The sequence below is a fragment of the Bufo bufo genome, chromosome 2 (assembly GCF_905171765.1).
Source record: "Bufo bufo chromosome 2, aBufBuf1.1, whole genome shotgun sequence".
Lineage (NCBI taxonomy): Eukaryota > Metazoa > Chordata > Amphibia > Anura > Bufonidae > Bufo > Bufo bufo.
Genome location: NC_053390.1, coordinates 33,664,582 through 33,687,317, shown reverse-complemented (window position 1 = coordinate 33,687,317; position 22,736 = coordinate 33,664,582). Strand labels below are relative to the sequence as shown.

At 42.1% G+C, this 22,736-nt stretch overlaps 1 protein-coding gene and 1 long non-coding RNA gene across 2 annotated transcripts; both read right to left on the bottom strand.

Annotated features, from left to right (window-relative positions):
- Positions 1–1,079: 1,079 nt before the first annotated feature.
- Positions 1,080–15,685, bottom strand: LOC120992124 (oocyte zinc finger protein XlCOF6.1-like). Its single transcript, XM_040420898.1, has 4 exons — positions 15,661–15,685; positions 15,070–15,134; positions 11,766–12,012; positions 1,080–2,270 (listed from the first exon to the last, which is right to left on the bottom strand). Exons 3-4 carry the CDS (start codon positions 11,989–11,991, stop codon positions 1,231–1,233), a joined length of 1,266 nt encoding a protein of 421 aa, XP_040276832.1. The 5' UTR covers positions 11,992–12,012; positions 15,070–15,134; positions 15,661–15,685; the 3' UTR covers positions 1,080–1,230.
- Positions 15,686–16,028: 343 nt separating this feature from the next.
- LOC120992139 lies at positions 16,029–18,676 on the bottom strand. Its single transcript, XR_005776929.1, has 3 exons — positions 18,492–18,676; positions 16,675–16,802; positions 16,029–16,047 (listed from the first exon to the last, which is right to left on the bottom strand). It is a non-coding gene; the product is annotated as an uncharacterized LOC120992139 (long non-coding RNA).
- Between the last annotated feature and the right edge of the window lie 4,060 nt (positions 18,677–22,736).

Here is a 22,736-nt window from a genome sequence, read left to right as displayed (position 1 = left end):
GTATGTATGAGATCTAATATACTTTTCCATCTGGGAAGAACTGGTATTTGGTTAGTCAATGACTGGGTCGACCAGAAACTGGAAACCAATCCTGGTTCTATTAAAATGGTGCATGGACATATTCTAGGGGTTACACCGTGTGGGAGTCACAGCCAAGCTGACGGGTAGCCATTTCCTCCTCTTCTCCCGGGGGCAGTAAGTTCTTATAACTGGATCTTCTCCCATTTATTTTACTCTTACTGTTTTGTACATCATTTTCATTTTGTCTCATTTTACATATGTTTTGTAAGCACTGCACTATTAGTACAATATATGCTTAAAGGGGTTATCCCATGACTAATGTAAAAAATGAAAAGCAGACATCATATAGCACACGACAACCTCTTTTTTTTTTTTTTTACAAAGCAAGAACCAGCCCTGTACCTCACATGGATCCAAAGATCTCTACATTCATTGCTTTGCTAGATTTATTATAAGCTGAAAGCTCAGGGGGAGTGTATTTTCTGCTGTAGCTGAGGGGGCGTGTCTCAGCTCTCCCTATCACAGCTTAGGAGGCAGTTGAAGGATGAAACTGAGCATGTGCGACCTTCTCAGTGACCCGGACAAAGAAATAAGCAAAAAAAAAAAAAACATACAGCATACATTTTATTGAATAACTCAGTGGCTATGCTAAATTTTGAATTACATACCATTACAAATAGCAGATCCAGGTGCTGGTTTGAAACTGTAGAATATTTTTCATGAGGCAACCCCTTTAATGTGGCCCTGAGAAATTCTGCCTGAGTCCTGATCATCTGGTGAAGACAATTTTGTTCTCTGCTTAGCTAAACTCCTGGTTGTAGGTCAGCCAGCCTGAGCGATAACCTATGTACTAAGGGTATGATAAGATCTGTAGCACCATGGGAAGAGACTAGCTGGCTGCAGGTCTGCCTCTGAGGCTTTGGATCCTCAGCATGCAGCTGCCATGCATTTGGGCAGTGTCACATATGGGAAGCCTGGTACTAGGTGATGCCATTTTGTTCACATTAATGGGTTGGGAGAAAAGAATCAATTAGGCATTTTGGAATCTCAATAAGGTGGTCAGGAGTAGGTGACTCTTACAGTGAAAAGAGTTGCTGAGGTAGTTGCTGGAGGTAAGTGGTGTGTAACGGAGATCCACTAACTGGTTGGACAGATTTTGAGGTCACCATCCTGTGTGAATTTTTTCATGTTCAGCAAACCATGCTTTACTTAAGAAAAGTTTCTCACATTCTGAACATGAAAATGGCTGCTCCGTATGTGAATTTTTTCATGCTGAAGAAGAGCTGCTTTTAAAGTAAAACATTTTCCACATTCTGAACATGAATATGGCTTCTCCCCTGTGTGTTTTATCTGATGTCTAACAAGATCACATTTCTTGGTAAAACAATTCCCACATTCTGAACATGAAAATGGCTTCTCCCCTGTGTGAGTTATCTGATGTCTAACAAGATCTGATTTCTTGGTAAAACATTTCCCACATTCTGAACATGAAAATGGCTTCTCCCCTGTGTGACTTATCTGATGTCTAACAAGATCTGTTTTCTTGGTAAAACATTTCCCACATTCTGAACATGAAAATGGCTTCTCCCCTGTGTGAGTTCTCTGATGTCTAACAAGATCTAATTTCTTGGTAAAACATTTTCCACATTCTGAACATGAAAATGGCTTCTCCCCTGTGTGACTTCTGTAATGTTCGACAAGATTTCCTTTATGACTAAAACATTTGCCACATTCTGAACATGAAAATGGCTTCTCCCCTGTGTGAACTCTCTGATGTTCGACTAGATTTCCTTTATAACTAAAACATTTCCCACATTCTGAACATGAAAATGGCTTCTCCCCTGTGTGAGTTATCTGATGTCTAACGACATCTGATTTCTTGCTAAAACATTTGCCACATTCTGAACACGAAAATGGCTTCTCTCCTGTGTGACTTCTGCCATGTATGATGAGATTTGATTTCCAATTATAACATTTCCCACATTCTGAACATGAAAATGACTTCTTCTTCAATTGTGTTCTTTGATGTACAAGATCCCTTCGGTGACTTGTATTTTGCTTAACAGTCGGTGATGAATCAGAAGATAGAAGATGTTGAAAAGGATCATATGATAGATCTTTACTGTGAAGAGCTGAGGGTGTATATGAGATGTAGACATGCTGTTCATATGTGTTTTGTGTGATACCATGATGATTTGCTTTAAAATCTGAAGATATCAGATGTGCCTCTGAGCTCCTGGTACAGTTATCTGCTGAGGATAAAACTGGTTTTATTATTTTTGAATACAACAAAAAATGATATTGATATTTTAGAATAATTCTTCAATATTAAAATTCCCATAACACAAAATTATGAATTGACTAAAGGTGGCCATACACATTAAATTAAAGGGGTTGTTTCACTTCAACAAAGGGTATTTATAATGTAGACAAAGTTAATCAAGGCACTTACTAATTTATTCCCTTCTTTGCTGGCTACATTCATTTTTCCAACGCACTATACCCTGCTTGTATCCAGGGAATATGACCACCCTGCAAGCCCTGCTTGCACACTATAGTAAAAGCACCAACATTTTTTCCTATAGTGTGCAAGCATGACCAGCGCTGCTGGATTTCAGGGTGGTCGTAACCCCTGGAAACAAGCAGTGTATAATACAATGGACAAGCACAATACATTAGTAAGTGCTTTGTATTAACTTTCTCTACATGATAAATGCCATTTGATGAAGGGAGACAACCTCTTTAACCCGTTCGTTACCAGCGCCATACATGTACGGCGCTGGAGCGATGTGCGAACATGGCCAGCAGATCTCTGCTGTTTCACACAGCAGAGACCTGCAGCTAATTACCGTGACCGGCAATAATGCCGATCGCGGTAATTAAGTGCTTCAGATGCTGTGATCAATTGAGATCACGGCACCTAAATGCACAAAAACCAGTGCCCCGTGTGGCCAATTTGGGCATCAGTACTTGCTCTGAACACTCTCAGCTTTGCTGATAAGGCTGAAAGTGTTCATGCTGCAATTCTTATTTTGGCCACCAGATGGCAGGCCAGCATAAGAAATTAGCAAAGTTGACTGTAAATGGCAAATATAAAATTCCTGATAAACCAAATTAAAAATTAAAAAAATATAATTATTAAACTCATATATGAGGCACAAAATGATCACAAAATTTTTTTGTAAAAAATATATACATAAAAAAAAATATAAGTTTAAATCACCCCCCTTTCCGTATAATTAAAAAATAAATACCTAAATAACAATATAACAATATATATATAAACATCATGGGTATCACTGCGACTGAAAAAGCCCATACAAAAAAATATTCTAATATGGCGAACGGCGTAACGGAAAATAGGGTCAAAATGGACGATTTGCCGTTTTTTCATTGCTTCTCTTAGTCAATTTTTTTAAAATAAAATATGATCAAAAAGTCAAACAAACTTGTCCTGCAAAAAATAAGCCCTCATACAGCTATGTGACCAGAAATATTAAAAAGTTATGGCTCACGGAAAATAGGGAAGAAAAATGAAAATGAAAAACGAAAAAAAAACTCCAGTAGCCAAAGGGTTAACCAGTTCCCAACCAGCAATAGACTATAAACGTCCTGCTGTTCGGGACTTCTCTCTTAATGGACATTCTGGAACATCCGTTCAGAGATTGCAGCTGCACGCTAATCGTGCAGCTGCTGAGCGGGGCCCCGTTGTCCGCGACAGCAGGGCACCCCATAGAGTAGGCAGAGACCGTTCCACAGTGTCCTTGCCTTCTGGATTGCTGTATAAACAACGCTGAATGAGCTTATATACTGCGTGTACTTCATGTCTCCTCATGGACTCCATTCCTACAGACATTCAGCTGAAGATCTTATTAAACTGTATTCAGGATCATAATTCCTGACAAGAAGAACAGAGAGGAGGATGAGGCAGCTCTTTAGACCAGTGCTCTGAGGTAACCTGTCCTGCTGTGTGATTAGGACAGGTTTTGTGTGTACTAATAGGACGGCGGCCATTTTATTTCTCCTAATGATTGTTCTCTAGACAAAACAAGCCATTATAAATAATGAAAAGTATTTGGAAATATATTTATAATAAAGTAATGTTTAAACCCTTCCCGACTGCCATACGGCTATATACGTGCTATCTGCACATACCCCCTGCAGATAGCACATATATAAACGTTATGGCACCTCTTTAATCCAAGCACTGCAAAGCTCTTTGATTAAAGCTTCTGCCCCTGCACTGCTGATGTTATGGACAGTGTAGATTCCAGTAATGCCGGCAAGGGACCAATTGGTCCCTTGCTGTTGATCGCTCCGATTGGTTAGTCTGTGCAGACTAACCAATCGGATTGCCGCAGTGTAAGAGTGCTGATTTCAGGCTCTGATCTGCACTCTGCAGATCAGAGCCTGAAATCAGGTACCATATCCTCCGTGCCCCCAATCTGTGAGCCCCCTTCCCCGATCCGTGCCCCCTTCTGTGCGCCCTGCCTCCAGCTTTGCCGGCTGTGCACTGTGTATGTGCCGGCAACTGTGCCTGCCTGCCCCCATCCATGTCCCCAGCCCTCATCTGTGCCCCCTTGTGCGGTGCCCCTGCTGTATCTGATGGTGGCGGCTTTTTTCCTGAGCCGCCACCATCAGCAGCAAGTGCAGCGGCATCAAGGGGTTAACAGAGGGAGGGGGCTCCCTCTCTCAACCATTGGGCTGCCGCGCTGCGATGGCAGAGGCCTGATGGTTGCCATGGCAACCGGATGCCTTGCAAAGGCGTCCAATGTTGCCACCTATCAGTGGAAAACTGATAGTATTATACTTTGCAATGCAAGAGCATTGCAAAGTATAGTACAGCCATCAGCCCCACTGGATCTTCAAGATCCAAGTGGGACTTGCTAAAAAAAAAAAAAAATTATAATAATAAAAAGCACTCAAAAAACCATAAAGACCCCAAAATTGTACCAATAAAAATTACAGCCCATCCTGAAAAAAAAAACAAGCTTTCACGCAGCTACATTGATGGAAAAATCTAAAAGTTTAATAAAAAGTGATTTTATGATATAAAAGTGGTAGAACATGAATAAAAAAATTAAAAATTTGGTATCGCCAGAACCGTATCCACCTACAACCATCAAGTATACCACATGGAGAACCCTATAAAAACTTTAAAAAAAAAATTAAAATTTAATAAATAAAAAGTGATCAAAAAGTCATATGTACCCAAAAATGGTACCATTAAAAACGAAAGCTCACCCTGCAAAAAATGAGCAGCTCAGTCAACAGTCAACACAGCTCAGTCAACAGTCAACACAGCTCAGTCAACAGTCAACACAGCTCAGTCAACAAAAAAATAAAAAAGTTATCGCCCTTAAAATCTATTTCAGCAAATTTCATGTTAGAAAATGCAGATGCCGCTCCTTTCCTTTTGAATTCTGCCCTCTGCTCGTACAGCAGTTTACAACCACATATGGGGTGTTGCCGTTTTCAGGAGAATATAGGTAACAAATTACGGGGTGCATTTTCTCCTGTTATCCCTTGTTAAAGTGAAAAATATGGTCTTTTTGACAAATTTTTCTTGTAAAAAATATAATTTTTCATTTTCACAGCCATGTGTTTCTAAGGCTACTTTCACACTTGCGTTTGGTGCGGATCCGTCATGGATCTGCACAGACGGATCCGTTCAGATAATAAAACCGCATGCATCCGTTCAGAACGGATCCGTTTGTATTATCTTCAACATAGCCAAGACGGATCCGTCTTGAACTCCATTGAAAGTCAATGGGGGACGGATCCGTTTTCTATTGTGCCAGTGAAAACGGATCTGTCCCCGTTGACTTACGTTGTGTGCCGGGACGGATCCGTTTGGCTCAGTTTCGTCAAACGGACACCATCAGTGTTTTGGTGTCCGCCTCCAAAGCGGAATGGAGACTGAACTGATGCAAACTGAGCGGATCCTTTTCCATTCAGAATGCATTAGGGCAAAACTGATCCATTTTGGGAATCTTAAGTAAAAACTACAGTATCTAATGAGGTATCACTATCTGACTTCAATGCGTAGAAATTCAAATTTAGAAAATTATTTTTTTTTTTGCAAATTTTCGGTAAAAATTGGATTTTTTTATAATATAAAGGTAAAACTTATTGACCCAAATTTACCCCTAACATTAAGTACGAGATGTCACGAGAAAACAGTCTCAGAATGGTTTGGATAAATAAAAGTATTCCAAAGTTATTAGCACATAAAGTGACACATGTCAGATTTGCAAAATTAAGCCTAGTTACAAAGGTGAAAAAATGGCTTGGTCTTGAAAGGGTTAAGTATTCATTTTCTTAATTCCTGGAGAACCCCCTTAAGGCTCCTTCCCCAGTGGGAGTGTGCTTAAACAAAAGGTTCCTTAGCTTGCAAAATTCCTGCAAAGGTGTGCCGTTCTGTTGTCCACCCATATACAACCTCTACCCATTTACTGTTCTCTGACCCTCCGCTTCCATAGCCAACCAGTGCATGTTACCTGTATTGACCCTTCACTGCCCGATTTGACCTGTGCCTGTTTTACGGATTGATACTATGCTGTCTGCCCTGACTTTGAACCCATTCAAGTATTGCACGTACTATGCCAGCCATGACCTCAGCCTGTCTCTGACCATGATTATGCCTGACCCCCCTCCCCCCAATGCCATGCACCAGTGTCTCTAACCCCCCTGGGTCAGCTGTTAACCCCACAGAGGCTACTACAGGAGGTAGTGGCCTTGTGGTCCCCTGCAGCAAAGTCAGATTCTTGTATAGGCCTTAAAGGGTGAATACCAGGGGACTGCCAAGATAACACCTTTAGAAGTAGTCCAAAGCCAAATCTGTTGGTAACACAGTGGTTCTGCACCCACTGCCATAACAGTTTGCTCAGTTCAAGGCTGGCTCAGCTAACAAGGGTTGCCTGAAGTTTACAAGGAGCTGACTACTCAATCAAATCGTTTTTTATTGTTCAAATAAAGTTGGTATATCACAATACATTTTGCATCACAATTTCTTTGGTGTTTTCTCCCCTCCGCATCACAAATATACACAATATTAAAAACATTATCATATGTCCATATATTTGTTACATCTCCTACAATCATTGTACATAATGAATATACCAATATAAAGACAAATCATTTACAGAGTCAATCGACTGTTATAACCCCAACAACACCCACCCCCCCTCCCCAGATCAGAGCATGAATTTCCAAGATCTTTTATATTACCACATGAGTGTGAGACAACCATTCATTCCACAACTTTTCAAATTTCAAAGGGCATCCCCTCCTAACAAACACTCCCTTCTCTAATGTTAACATATCATTCACCTTTTTCACAAATTCATCCACCGTTGGCGGACTCCCCTGGATCCACCTAAAGGCAATCAATTTCCTGGCCACATACAGTAGTCTCCCAACTGCCACCTTGACCGCCTCTCCCCCACCAATCTCCTTCACATATCCCAGCAAACATATCTTAGGATCCTTCTTTACCCTCAACTCCAGGTTACGATTAATCAAAGTCAACACCTCATCCCAATATCTACTTAGCACTGGACAAGACCAAAGCATATGAAATAGATCTGCACCTTCCGCCATACATTTTGGACAATTGTCATCAGTTCTAATCCCAATTTTCCGTAAAAATACTGGAGTTTTGTAAACTCTGTGGATGATAAATAGTTGTGACAACTTACCCTGTTCACTTACAGACACTCTCGGAATTGCCTCCAATATATCTTCCCTCTGTTCCTTTGGGATGTCCCCCAGATCCTTTTCCCATTTTCTCATCCTAGTAAGGGGGAATTCTACCAGAAATTTATCTAAAAGCAGAGTATACACCTGTGATATCAAACCTCTCTTTCCTCCAGCTGGAAGAACCAGTTTATGGACCACATCCATTTTTGCCATAGTGCATCCCTTCGTTATCGTGACCTCATATGCGTGTCTCAGTTGCAGATATTGATAGAACCACACTTTGGGAATGTTGAATTCCTGCTGTAGACCTTGAAATGATTTAAATACACTAGTCTCAATCAATTGACCTATCCTCATTACTCCATGGGATTCCCAATTTCGGACTCCTGATAGAGAAATGAATTCTGGCAACAGGTTATTGTTCCACAATGGGGAAAGCTCTCCTACCCCACCAACTCCCCTGATCAATTTCACCTTTGCCCACACTTTTTTCATAAGCTCTATAAGCGTCACTTTCTCTCTTCCCCCATGCATCCCTGCACCCTCCAGAATACCCATAAGATCCCTACTGCCCAACCAGTGTTGCAGTATCTTCCCCGTCACATCTGGTAGCTGAAATTCCATCCAACCCTTAAAGTGTTGACACTGAGAGGCTAAGAAATAAATCCAGGCGTTAGGGACAGCCAAGCCACCTTCAGACTTGGGATATTGCAGCGTCTCCAGCTTAATCCTAGCTTGACCATATTTCCATATGAGATCTCTAAATATCGAATGTATTTTCCTAAATCTCTCCACTGGGATCCATACAGGTGCATTATTCAGTATGTATAATAACTGAGGCATCATTACCATTTTTAGGAGATTCACTCTGCCCACTACTGACAAAAAGAGTCTACCCCATGCCCTTGCCTTAAGCCTGAAGGAATTTAGCAAAGGAGTTAAATTAAGCTCTTCAAAATCTAGCAATCTAGGTGTTATATATAGCCCTAAATATTTAAACTTGCCCACCCAAGGAATCAAACTATCTGCCTGCACACCAGAGAGTGCCTGTCCGTCAACCGGCATCAAGGCGGACTTCTGCCAATTTATCCGGAGCCCAGAGAAGCCACCAAATCTATCTATTAAAGCCATGGCCGCATCCAGAGAGCCCCCAGTGTCACCCAAAAATAACATAGTGTCATCAGCATACATTGCCACTTTGTTTTGCGTCTCACCATATCTAAACCCCACAATATGGGGTGACAGGCGAATAAGGGCTGCAAGTGGTTCAATTGCTAACGCAAACAACAAGGGTGACAATGGGCACCCCTGTCTGGTGCCCCTGGCCAAAGAGAAGCTATCTGACAACCCCCCATTAGCTCTGATCCGTGCTTTTGGACTTGAATACAACACTTTCACCCACTGAATAAATCGAGTACCAAAGCCCATGACTCTCAATGTTTCCCAAAGGTAGTTCCATTCAACACTGTCAAATGCCTTAGCAGCGTCTAACGCAAGTAAGGCCCTATCTCCTCCATTATCTGCTGGAATATTCAGACTAGTATATACTCTACGGATATTTATAGCAGTCGATTTCCCAGGCATAAAGACTGTTTGATCCGGGTGCACTATAGTAAGTATTACCCTGGACAGCCTGTTCGCCAACACCTTTGCCAGGAGCTTCACATCTGCTGTTAGTAGCGAAATTGGTCTATAAGAATCAGGAACTTTGGGGTCTTTCCCAGGCTTAAGGAGCTGTCTACTCAGTGTGTCTACCAAGAGAAACTCCTGAAATACCTACAATACCATTTATGCCCTTCTGGATGCCTTGTCCATTGCCACACCTGAACCGCAACCTCAAGCCACAGTGTCTGTACCATTATCTCTGCCAGTCACAGTTTTTCTTGCCTTCTATTTTCTCCAAGCTATGAGGGGGACCATAAAAAAGGCTGTGGATTTCGTATCCACTTGGAGCTACAGGCCCACCAGTTCCTACTAACCAGTCCAAGTAGCCTTTCTGGTCTCCCTGCTGTCCGGTGAGGCTCTCGCCTGAGCCAATCTCCTCTTGAAATGCAGCGAACATCTCAACAGCAATCTCCAGGAATTCCTGTCTACCTTTCGCGAGCTATTTGAGGAGCCATGCCATAGCTCTTCTCCAGCCTCGTCTCTTCTGAGCCTTCGCCAAAGCAACCTCACAGGTGGGTAATATGCTATACAGTTCCGTAACCCCTTATCCTGGTTTCTGAATTTCTATAGAACAATGTTTGTACACAAACATAGAAGAGGATTCTTTACGGTAAGAGCAGTGAGACTATGAAGCTCTCTGCCTGAGGAGGTGGTGATGGTGAGTACAATAAAGGAATTCAAGAGGGGCCTGGACGTATTTCTGGAGTGTAATAATATTACAGGCTATAGCTACTAGAGAGGGGTCGTTGATCCAGGGAGTTATTCCGATTGCCTGATTGGAGTCGGGAAGGAATTTTTTCCCCCTAAAGTGATGAAAATTGGCTTTTACCTCACAGGTTGTTTTTTTTTGCCTTCCTCTGGATCAACTTGGCTGAACTGTATGGACGGAGGGCATTTTTCAGCCTTATAAACTATGTTACTATGTTGGTAGCTTTATGGGAGGAACAGTCAAGACACATAAAGATGAACAGGCAGTTTGTGATATCCTATCTACCATGGATGACCTGATTACCCTGCCTACCCAAACTGATATTCATTTCAGAGAATGCCTCAGAGAATCTGCACATGAGAGGACAGTTCCTAGGTTGTCACCTACGTTTAAAAGCCCCGTGCTTCCTTATTCTGAGTCTCCTGATTGTAAACCTTGTAGGCCTGATTGAGGGCCTACTTCCTGCCTATGCCAGGTACTTTTAGATCTTCGATAAGCAGAAAGCTGGGACTCTGGCACTTCATCGTCCCTATAATTATCCCATCAACCTGGTGGCAGGAACAACTCCTCCATGTGGTCATTTCTGCCAGTTGTGTCTGTCTGGTGGTGTAGGCCTCCTCCTATCAGGTAGCTGTTCCTTCAACCCATCTCCACCCTTTGTCAACCTCCCGTCATTTGAAGTTCACTCTGTCTGCATCTTCTCTCCTTCCAACCTTCAAATAGCTGTCATCTACTGTCCACCAGGCCCTGCTACTACCTTTTTTGACCACTTCAATATCTAGCTTCTACACTTCCTCTCAGCTGACATCCTCACCATCATGGTGGAGTATTTCAACATCCCTATTGACATACAGCTCAACTGCTTCCAAACTTCTATCTCATAAGGGCCTTTTACATGGGCCAAGAATCTGAAAGATAACCACTGACGAGCCTTCATAAGGAACACTTGTTAGCAATTATCTGGTGAAGTAAATGTACCGCCGATTACCCGATAAAGAAGGGAAACGGTTGTTCATCAGGCAATTTGCTTGCATGTTCACACACAAAAATTATTGTTTACCGGCAGCAGATCATGCTGTGTAAACGCGATCTGCTGCCAGCAAACAACTGTTTGGGTTGTTGGGGAAGAGCAATGGCATTAGCGATCGGTCCTCCCCATACTCTGTAGGAGATCATATACATGCAACCTTCCTTCCCGACAATCTGCTCCTCTATCGTCCTGTGTTAAGGGACCTTTACCGCCTCCTTTAGTCTCATACAATCACTTCAGCCAATGGCATTTATCATGTAGACAAAGTGAAGACAAGGAACTCACTAATGTATTGTGATTGTCCATATTGTCTCCTTTGGTGGCGTGATTCCTTTTTCCATCGGATTATACACTGCTCATTTCCAGGGGTTACGACCACCCTGCAATCCATCAGTGTTGGCCTTGGTTGCGCACTATAGGAAAAAAGAACCTGCCTCTGTGGCGGCCGGGACCGCAGGATTGTGTATAGGCATGCATGCGCAGTAGCTTCCTTCCTGCCACCTCATATCTGTGCTGCAGTGGTGGCCATAACCCCTGGAAACGATCAATGTATAATGTGATGAAAAGGAGGCAATATGGACAATCACAATACATGCGAGACAACCCTTTAAGTTAAATATCTCATCAGTACTAACTCACCTGAGCTGTTATCTGTGGGAATTTCTTCTTTACACTGGTCATCACCCCACATATATGTCTCTGTAGGAATCTCTTCTTTACACTGGTCATCACCCCTCATATATGTCTCTGTAGGAATCTCTTCTTTACACTGGTCATCACCCCTCACATATGTCTCTGTAGGAATTTCTTCTTTACACTGGTCATCACCCCTCACATATGTCTCTGTAGCATTAATATTGCTCATATCTATATCCCAATTGAAAAGCTGTGAAACAAATATTGTAAATGTCACCAGTTAGAGACATTGCATGTGACGTTCTAAATTAGTAGAAAAAAAATCTTAAATTATCATGACAAGAAGTAATCATTCAAGCCAAATGGATGATAGTCTCCTAGAAGCGGAACATAGATATAAGATGATGGCTCCATGATGAGAACCTCATCCACATGTATATTCAGCATGCCTAGACAAGATTCGGGTTGTTTCAGTGGAGGGAGATCAGCTTCCAATGTTGGCTTAGGGCTATTCACATGTGGTGAGGATCAAAAACAGACATTTATACAAATGTTCATTTGGCCGATCATTGTGACATATAATCAAACGCTTGATCTTCTGACAAACAAGCGAACACTCATTTCTTGGGTGACTGCATAGCTTAAAAATCTAAATTTGATGGCATCACATTGCCCCGTGTAGACGGAGGATGTACAGCCGACAAAGGAAAACTGTATGGGAATGAACGACTGTATTTACACATGTGGACAGAATTGTGGGTACCCTTCTGTTAAAGAACGAAAAACCCACAATAGTCACTGAAACAAATAATTACTCTAAACCAGCTAATGAAAATCAGACATTGCTTTTGAATTGTGGTTCAACAGAATGAATTTAAAAAATAAACTAATGAAACTGGCCTGGACACCAATGATGGTACCCATCGAGAAGATTGAAAATAATTTGACCATAGGGACATGTTAACTAAGGTGTGTCCTGTAATTGGCATCACCGGTATCTTTAAATTTGTAATCAGTCAGTCTGCCTAATTAAAGGGTGACAAGTAGTCACTGCGCTGTTTTGTATCTTGTTGGCTATCACACTGAACATGGACCAAAGAAAAATAAAAAAAGAGGAGTTGTCTAAGGAGATTAGAAAGAACATTATGTTAAAAGGTAAAGGGAATGGGACCATCTCCAAACAGCTTTATGTTCCTGTTACTACAGAAACATATTATTCAGACGTTTAAGATCTACGGGACTGTAGACAACCTCCCTGGACATGGCCACAAGAGAACAACTGATGACAAATTGAGGAGGCAGATAATACAAATGGTAATCAAAGAGCCCAGAACAACTTCCAGGAACAACTTCAGGAAATATTCGAGCTCCTAGTGACATGCCTCCATTGTCTCCAGATGAGAAGAACCCTGTAAGTGCATTTTGGCTCAGACCTGAACCTATGTCCTAAAGGGAGCCCCGAAAATGGTGGAAGGCGCACTGCGCATGTGCAGCCTCCCTGCATTCATTTCTATGGGGCCGCCGAAAATAGCCAGCCACTAGCTCGGCTATTTCCGTCGGGCCCAAAGAAGAGAATGGGAGCGGTGGCCGTGCATGCGTGGTGCGCTCCCATTCACTTCTATGGGAGAAGGCTTGGGGGTGGTGGGGCCAGAGTCCTTCAGCCACCACTTTGCCCGCTCCGTTCTCGATATAGGTGTAGGCCCCAGACGTGGGACCCGCACCTGTCAGACAATGGGGGTACTGTATATCCTAGCGATATGCCCCCATTGTTTCAGATTAGAATAATCCTTTAATGGAAGACGACCGAGTTGGAAACCACTATTGACAGAAAATCATAAAAAAGCAAGACTGGAATTTGCCAAAATGCATATTGACAAGCCACAAAGCTTCTGGGAGAATGTCATTTGGACAGATGAGACCTATGTTCATAGATGCAAAAATGAATCATACAAAGAAAAGGACATTGTACCCAACATGAAGAAGGCCTGGTTATCTTTTTGGGGCTGTTTTGCAGCATCTGGCACAGGGTGTCTTAAATCTGTGCAGGGTACAATGAAATCTCAAGACTATCAAGGCATTCTGGAACAAAATGTGCGGCCCAGTGTCAAAAAGCTTTGTTCTCTCTCAGGTCATGGGTCCTCCAACAGGATAATCACCCACAATACACAGCTAAAAACATCCAAGATCGGCCAAGAGCAAAGCATTGGACTATTCTAAAGTGGCCTTCTATGAGCCCTGATCTAAATCCTACTGACCATCTGTGGAAGGAGCTGAAACATCCAGTCTGGAGAAGGCACCCTTCAAACTTGACACAGTTGCAGCAGTTTGCTCACGAGGAGTGGGCCAAAATACCTATGGACAGGTGCAGAAGCCTCATTGAGAGACTTACAGAAATCGCTTGATTGAAGTGTTTTTTTTTTATTGTACTCATTTTGAGCTAAAAATAATTTTTTCCATTGGTCTTTATTAAAAATGTTGAGCCCGTTTCTCTGTACAGCTCTGAGATTCTCTAGTGGCAGGATCTGTTTGACAGCTCCTTATCTCTGATCTCTATCATTATAGCTCACTGATAGGAATGTGGCTCAAATAAGTGTTTATCACCTTTTTAGAGATAAGGTTTATTAGATGACCGGCACCAAGCGAAAGCACGATTCACAAAACTAGACAGACAGTTAACCCTTTGTGACAGAATAGCTGAATATTTTTAATAAAGGCCAATTTAAAAAAATGATTTTAGCCCAAAATGAGTAAAAATGCAATTGTTAAAAAAAAATATAATAATTGCCCTTGAAGATGAACATTGCCATTAAGGGTAGTATCAGTTTTGTCCAGGCCAGTTTCATTAGTTTGTTTTTTAAAATGATTCTGTTGAACCACAATTCAGAACCAATGTCTGATTTTTATTAGTTGATGTTTTTATTACTTTTGTCACTTTTAAGTTATTTCAGTGACCTTTCTGGGTTTATCTTTAACAATTTTGTCCACGTATATATAAGTGTTCATCGCATAATAACCATAAAAGCCGCACGTACATAAATGCCGTAAATGAGTACCGGTCAGCATGCTGTATTGTTGATTGGTTGATTGGTGCTTGTGTAAAAGGACCCTTATTCCCACCAGCAGTCTTCATAACCAGAACATTGTGATAACATACAGACAACATCTAATGTCTATGGTCAGCTTTAACCCCGTCACCTCCACCTTTCTCATTACACAAGCATAAAACATATAATACTAAGTGATAACACAAGACAGAACACAAGGACTTCACAGCCTTCTACTGATCATAGAGAATATCTCCATCTACCTGATGATCCTGTGGAAGAAGAGGACTGGGACATCTCTCTGGTGTTCTTCTCTTACTGGATCTTCCTGTAGGAGACACAAACAGCGACTGAATTCATTCTTTACGTACAGATTAGTGTTGAGGAAATCGCGCTTCGGATCATAGATCGTAAGTTGATTCGCTCCAAATTTTACTTGAATGCTCCACGGGAGATTCGTCTCTGTACAGAATTCAAATGTATGGGCTCCAGTGAGGGAAATTCGTCACCACCGAAGTCTAGCTGGACTTCAGTGAATAACTTCGGGATTAGATTTTTGAACTTGAAAACCATTTTAAAACTTGCATCAGAAGTCGGTTTTCGGTTCCGAGGTACCAGACCGTACCAAGGCCGACTTCGGATTCCTGTTTTAAAATGGTTTTCAAGTTTAAAAATTCAAGTTATTCACTGAAGTCTTGCGTGGCTTCGGTGATAACTAATTTAATGCTGTCCGGAGACAGGACTCCATACAGCATTAAAACTAAGTTTTGAGTGAATCAACTTCGGATCTATGATTTGAAGCTTGATTTGCTCAACAGTAATACAGATAATTAAAGAACGTGGGTATTTATTACCTGGTGATGTGAGGGTCTGGTGGTCCTCCATCATGACGTCCTTGTACAGATCCTTGTGTCCTTCTACATACTCCCACTCCTCCATGGAGAAATAGACAGTGACATCCTGACACCTTATAGGAACCTGACAACACAATGATACAGTCATCACCCAGACCCCTCCAGTGCTGTTACTGTATAATGTCCCAGCATTCCCAGCAGTGTCACCTCTCCAGTCAGCAGCTCAATCATCTTGTGGGTGAGATCTAGGATCTTCTGTTCATTGATTTCCTCATGTATCAGGGGGTGATGTGAAGGCCCCGTGATTGGGCTCAAGGTTCTACCACATCCATCAGACACAGGAGACTGACAGCGCTCGCTAGAGGTCTTCTTCACCACTGTGTAATCCTGGGTATGGGGAGACACAGTAATAAATATCACTACTGACATTTCCAGAGTCCATCACATCTACAGCCATGTCCATCTGTTATTACCATAGATAAGAATGATGTAATGTGACATCATCAGAACCTCTCACCTCTCCAGTCATATCATCTGTTATTACCATAGATAAGAATGATGTAATGTGACATCATCAGAATCTCTCACCTCTCCAGTCATATCATCTGTTATTACCATAGATAAGAATGATGTAATGTGACATCATCAGAATCTCTCACCTCTCCAGTCATATCATCTGTTATTACCATAGATAAGAATGATGTAATGTGACATCATCAGAATCTCTCACCTCTCCAGTCATATCATCTGTTATTACCATAGATACGAATGATGTATTGTGACATCATCAGAATCTCTCACCTCTCCAGTCATATCATCTGTTATTACCATAGATAAGAATGATGTAATGTGACATCATCAGAACCTCTCACCTCTCCGGTCATATCACCTGTTATTACCATAGATAAGAATGATGTAATGTGACATCATCAGAATCTCTCACCTCTCCAGTCCTATCATCTGTTATTACCATAGATAAGAATGATGTAATGTGACATCATCAGAATCTCTCACCTCTCCAGTAAGTTGGAAGAGTATCTCTAGGGTGAGATTTAGCATCCTCACGGCCATCTTGTCTCTGTTCCTATCCATTCTTGAGTGAAGGAGTGAATTCTTGAGGAATTAGCTAAAAAAGGAAGATTCTAGAAGATATCAATGGTGATGGGTCTATTTTGTAGAAGTATGAATGGAGAAAAGACAAAACAATTTAAAAACCAGGCAGAATCCCTTCTATTGTTGGGAGATCCTCCTAATGTGTACCTCTGATTGGATGTAGGTGACGTGTAGATGTTATATTCTCTCTTTATGTTTGGATTGAGATGAGGGCAGCTCTTCCGTGTATGCGGACAATGTCATGTCAAAGTGTGCCTCCCCTTCTTAAAGGGGTTTTCCCACAAAAAATACTTATCCTCTATGCACAGGAAAGGGTATAAGTGTCTAATTACTGGGATTCCCAGTGATCATGAAAACAGGGGTCCCAGAGTCGCCCATGAGAATAGCATGGTGACGTGCATACGAGACCACTGCTCCATTCTCATAGGCGACTCTGGGACCTCTGTTTTAGTGAACATTGGCAGTCATAGTGGTCGGACTGCCAGCAATTAGACACTCACTGCCCTTAAAGGGTTGTTCGGGTCTTCTGTAGTGATGAGCGAACTTGTGTTTTAAGTTCGGCGTCTGAAGTCCAGGTTATCGAAGAATCGCGTTATGGATTCCGCTACCACGGACCATAAGTTATGGTCCGTGGTAGCGGAATCCATAACGCGATTCTTCGATAACCCGAACCCGAACTTTAGACGCCAAACTTAAAACACAAGTTCGCTCAACACTAGTGATGACCTATACTCAGGATAGGTCACCAATGTAGGAATGGTAGGGGGTCTGACTCTTGGCGCCCCCCACCGGGGACATCACATTAATCGTCATATGGCCTAGCTGCAGTTCAGTCGGTGGAGGTGCCTGGAGCCAGACCCCCACCAATCACATATCGATGGCCTATCCTAAGAATAGGTCTACAAAATAGAAGACCCAGGAAAAACCCTTTAACAACAAATGACCGATATATTCACCGTGGTTGCTCGTTCTCGCATCATGGCGATTTCGAGGGCATTGCCCAATGTACCCACAGGATTGTGGTGGCAGCTCAGTTGTTAGACAAAGCCAGGCCACTGCTGCAACTGCCATGATCAGAGCTTGCTTAACCCCTCAGATGTTATGGTCACTAGTGACTGTGGCATCTAAGTGGCTCACTTTTCGCAGTCAGTGTGCTCCTTTGTAAAGAGCCCTCTGCTGGAACCAGAGCCTGCTCTAGGAACGTCTGGGACTTGGGATTTTATTTTTACCGGCCCATTGAAGTTCCAGAGTCCCTGCTCTGACTCCATCTATGGCTTAGGAGTCCCCCCTGCTCTATGTCCGGATATGGAGTCAGCTGCAAGAAGGCTGCGAGCGCCATGTCTTCGCGGCGCGGGTCCTTGGTGTTGAACCCCCACCGATCAGATACTGATGACCTATCTAGAGGATTGGTCATCAGTTCAAAAATCATGGAAAACCCCTTTAAGCCACTGCACAATAAAGTAGTAAAATGAAAAAACTCAAAACATGATGAAAGCGCTGGTGTAAAGAGCCCTGCCCGAAACCACATCCCCTTTTTCCGATGTAACCGTGGCTGGTATTTGTTGCTGGGAAAGGTGGTGACCCTGGTAGTGGGGGGTGTTGGAAGGAGCATAGATGAGGCTGGCGAGGGGAGCATAGGAGAAACGGTCAGATGTAGAGGGTAGTGAAGGGGTTAATAATAAACCTGCCCCAGTAATCCTGAGTGACTACTCACCTACCTCCAGCTGTAGAGGAGCCGTGTGGTGACAGGACCTGGGATGATGTCACTGTCATGTGATCAGTCACCTGTGTGGGAGGAGTCGGGAATCACATGACCAGCTCTCTATGGCTACAGGACTCTGCTGTGCTTGAATAGCTGATGTTATGTGTCAGGATGAGTGCAGCAGAGCTGTGTGTGTAATGTACATGTAGAGAGCTGTGTGTGTAATGTACATGTAGAGAGCTGTGTGTGTGTAATGTACATGTAGAGAGCTGTGTGTGTAATGTACATGTAGAGAGCTGTGTGTAATGTACATGTAGAGAGCTGTGTGTGTAATGTACATGTAGAGAGCTGTGTGTGTGTAATGTACATGTAGAGAGCTGTGTGTGTAATGTACATGTAGAGAGCTGTGTGTGTAATGTACATGTAGAGAGCTGTGTGTGTGTAATGTACATGTAGAGCTGTGTGTGTGTAATGTACATGTAGAGAGCTGTGTGTAATGTACATGTAGAGAGCTGTGTGTGTAATGTACATGTAGAGAGCTGTGTGTAATGTACATGTAGAGAGCTGTGTGTGTAATGTACATGTAGAGAGCTGTGTGTAATGTACATGTAGAGAGCTGTGTGTAATGTACATGTATAGAGCTGTGTGTAATGTACATGTAGAGAGCTGTGTGTGTAATGTACATGTAGAGAGCTGTGTGTGTAATGTACATGTAGAGAGCTGTGTGTGTAATGTACATGTAGAGAGCTGTGTGTGTAATGTACATGTAGAGAGCTGTGTGTAATGTACATGTAGAGAGCTGTGTGTGTAATGTACATGTAGAGAGCTGTGTGTAATGTACATGTAGAGAGCTGTGTGTGTAATGTACATGTAGAGAGCTGTGTGTGTGTAATGTACATGTAGAGAGCTGTGTGTGTAATGTACATGTAGAGAGCTGTGTGTAATGTACATGTAGAGAGCTGTGTGTAATGTACATGTAGAGAGCTGTGTGTGTAATGTACATGTAGAGAGCTGTGTGTGTAATGTACATGTAGAGAGCTGTGTGTGTAATGTACATGTAGAGAGCTGTGTGTGTAATGTACATGTAGAGAGCTGTGTGTGTAATGTACATGTAGAGAGCTGTGTGTGTGTAATGTACATGTAGAGAGCTGTGTGTGTAATGTACATGTAGAGAGCTGTGTGTAATGTACATGTAGAGAGCTGTGTGTAATGTACATGTAGAGAGCTGTGTGTGTGTAATGTACATGTAGAGAGATGTGTGTAATGTACATGTAGAGAGCTGTGTGTGTGTAATGTACATGTAGAGAGATGTGTGTAATGTACATGTAGAGAGCTGTGTGTGTGTAATGTACATGTAGAGAGCTGTGTGTAATGTACATGTAGAGAGCTGTGTGTAATGTACATGTAGAGAGCTGTGTGTAATGTACATGTAGAGAGCTGTGTGTGTAATGTACATGTAGAGAGCTGTGTGTAATGTACATGTAGACAGCTGTGTGTGTAATGTACATGTAGAGAGCTGTGTGTGTAATGTACATGTAGAGAGCTGTGTGTGTGTAATGTACATGTAGAGAGCTGTGTGTAATGTACATGTAGAGAGCTGTGTGTGTAATGTACATGTAGAGAGCTGTGTGTAATGTACATGTAGAGAGCTGTGTGTGTAATGTACATGTAGAGAGCTGTGTGTGTGTAATGTACATGTAGAGAGCTGTGTGTGTAATGTACATGTAGAGAGCTGTGTGTAATGTACATGTAGAGAGCTGTGTGTAATGTACATGTAGAGAGCTGTGTGTGTAATGTACATGTAGAGAGCTGTGTGTGTAATGTACATGTAGAGAGCTGTGTGTGTAATGTACATGTAGAGAGCTGTGTGTAATGTACATGTAGAGAGCTGTGTGTGTGTAATGTACATGTAGAGAGCTGTGTGTGTGTAATGTACATGTAGAGAGCTGTGTGTGTAATGTACATGTAGAGAGCTGTGTGTGTGTAATGTACATGTAGAGAGCTGTGTGTGTAATGTACATGTAGAGAGCTGTGTGTGTAATGTACATGTAGAGAGCTGTGTGTGTGCAATGTACATGTAGAGAGCTGTGTGTGTGTAATGTACATGTAGAGAGCTGTGTGTGTAATGTACATGTAGAGAGCTGTGTGTAATGTACATGTAGAGAGCTGTGTGTAATGTACATGTAGAGAGCTGTGTGTGTGTAATGTACATGTAGAGAGATGTGTGTAATGTACATGTAGAGAGCTGTGTGTGTGTAATGTACATGTAGAGAGATGTGTGTAATGTACATGTAGAGAGCTGTGTGTGTGTAATGTACATGTAGAGAGCTGTGTGTAATGTACATGTAGAGAGCTGTGTGTAATGTACATGTAGAGAGCTGTGTGTAATGTACATGTAGAGAGCTGTGTGTGTAATGTACATGTAGAGAGCTGTGTGTAATGTACATGTAGACAGCTGTGTGTGTAATGTACATGTAGAGAGCTGTGTGTAATGTACATGTAGAGAGCTGTGTGTGTGTAATGTACATGTAGAGAGCTGTGTGTAATGTACATGTAGAGAGCTGTGTGTAATGTACATGTAGAGAACTGTGTGTAATGTACATGTAGAGAGCTGTGTGTAATGTACATGTAGAGAGCTGTGTGTAATGTACATGTAGAGAGCTGTGTGTGTGTAATGTACATGTAGAGAGCTGTGTGTAATGTACATGTAGAGAACTGTGTGTAATGTACATGTAGAGAGCTGTGTGTAATGTACATGTAGAGAGCTGTGTGTGTAATGTACATGTAGAGAGCTGTGTGTGTAATGTACATGTAGAGAGCTGTGTGTGTGTAATGTACATGTAGAGAGCTGTGTGTAATGTACATGTAGAGAGCTGTGTGTAATGTACATGTAGAGAGCTGTGTGTGTAATGTACATGTAGAGACCTGTGTGTGTGTAATGTACATGTAGAGAGCTGTGTGTGTGTAATGTACATGTAGAGAGCTGTGTGTAATGTACATGTAGAGAGCTGTGTATGTGTAATGTACATGTAGAGAACTGTGTGTGTAATGTACATGTAGAGACCTGTGTGTAATGTACATGTAGAGAGCTGTGTGTAATGTACATGTAGAGATCTGTGTGTAATGTACATGTAGAGAGCTGTGTGTAATGTACATGTAGAGAGCTGTGTGTAATGTACATGTAGAGAGCTGTGTGTGTGTAATGTACATGTAGAGAGCTGTGTGTAATGTACATGTAGAGAGCTGTGTGTAATGTACATGTAGAGAGCTGTGTGTAATGTACATGTAGAGCTGTGTGTGTGTAATGTACATGTAGAGAGCTGTGTGTGTGTGTAATGTACATGTAGAGCTGTGTGTGTGTAATGTACATGTAGAGAGCTGTGTGTAATGTACATGTAGAGAGCTGTGTGTAATGTACATGTAGAGAGCTGTGTGTAATGTACATGTAGAGAGCTGTGTGTAATGTACATGTAGAGAGCTGTGTGTAATGTACATGTAGAGAGCTGTGTGTGTGTAATGTACATGTAGAGAGCTGTGTGTAATGTACATGTAGAGAGCTGTGTGTGTAATGTACATGTAGAGAGCTGTGTGTGTGTAATGTACATGTAGAGAGCTGTGTGTAATGTACATGTAGAGAACTGTGTGTAATGTACATGTAGAGAGCTGTGTGTAATGTACATGTAGAGAGCTGTGTGTGTAATGTACATGTAGAGAGCTGTGTGTAATGTACATGTAGAGAGCTGTGTGTAATGTACATGTAGAGAGCTGTGTGTGTGTAATGTACATGTAGAGAGCTGTGTGTGTGTAATGTACATGTAGAGAGCTGTGTGTGTAATGTACATGTAGAGAGCTGTGTGTGTGTAATGTACATGTAGAGAGCTGTGTGTGTAATGTACATGTAGAGAGCTGTGTGTGTGTAATGTACATGTAGAGAGCTGTGTGTAATGTACATGTAGAGAGCTGTGTGTAATGTACATGTAGAGAGCTGTGTGTAATGTACATGTAGAGAACTGTGTGTATGTAATGTACATGTAGAGAGCTGTGTGTGTAATGTACATGTAGAGAGCTGTGTGTGTGTAATGTACATGTAGAGAGCTGTGTGTATGTAATGTACATGTAGAGAGCTGTGTGTAATGTACATGTAGAGAGCTGTGTGTGTGTAATGTACATGTAGAGAGCTGTGTGTAATGTACATGTAGAGAGCTGTGTGTAATGTACATGTAGAGAGCTGTGTGTGTAATGTACATGTAGAGAGCTGTGT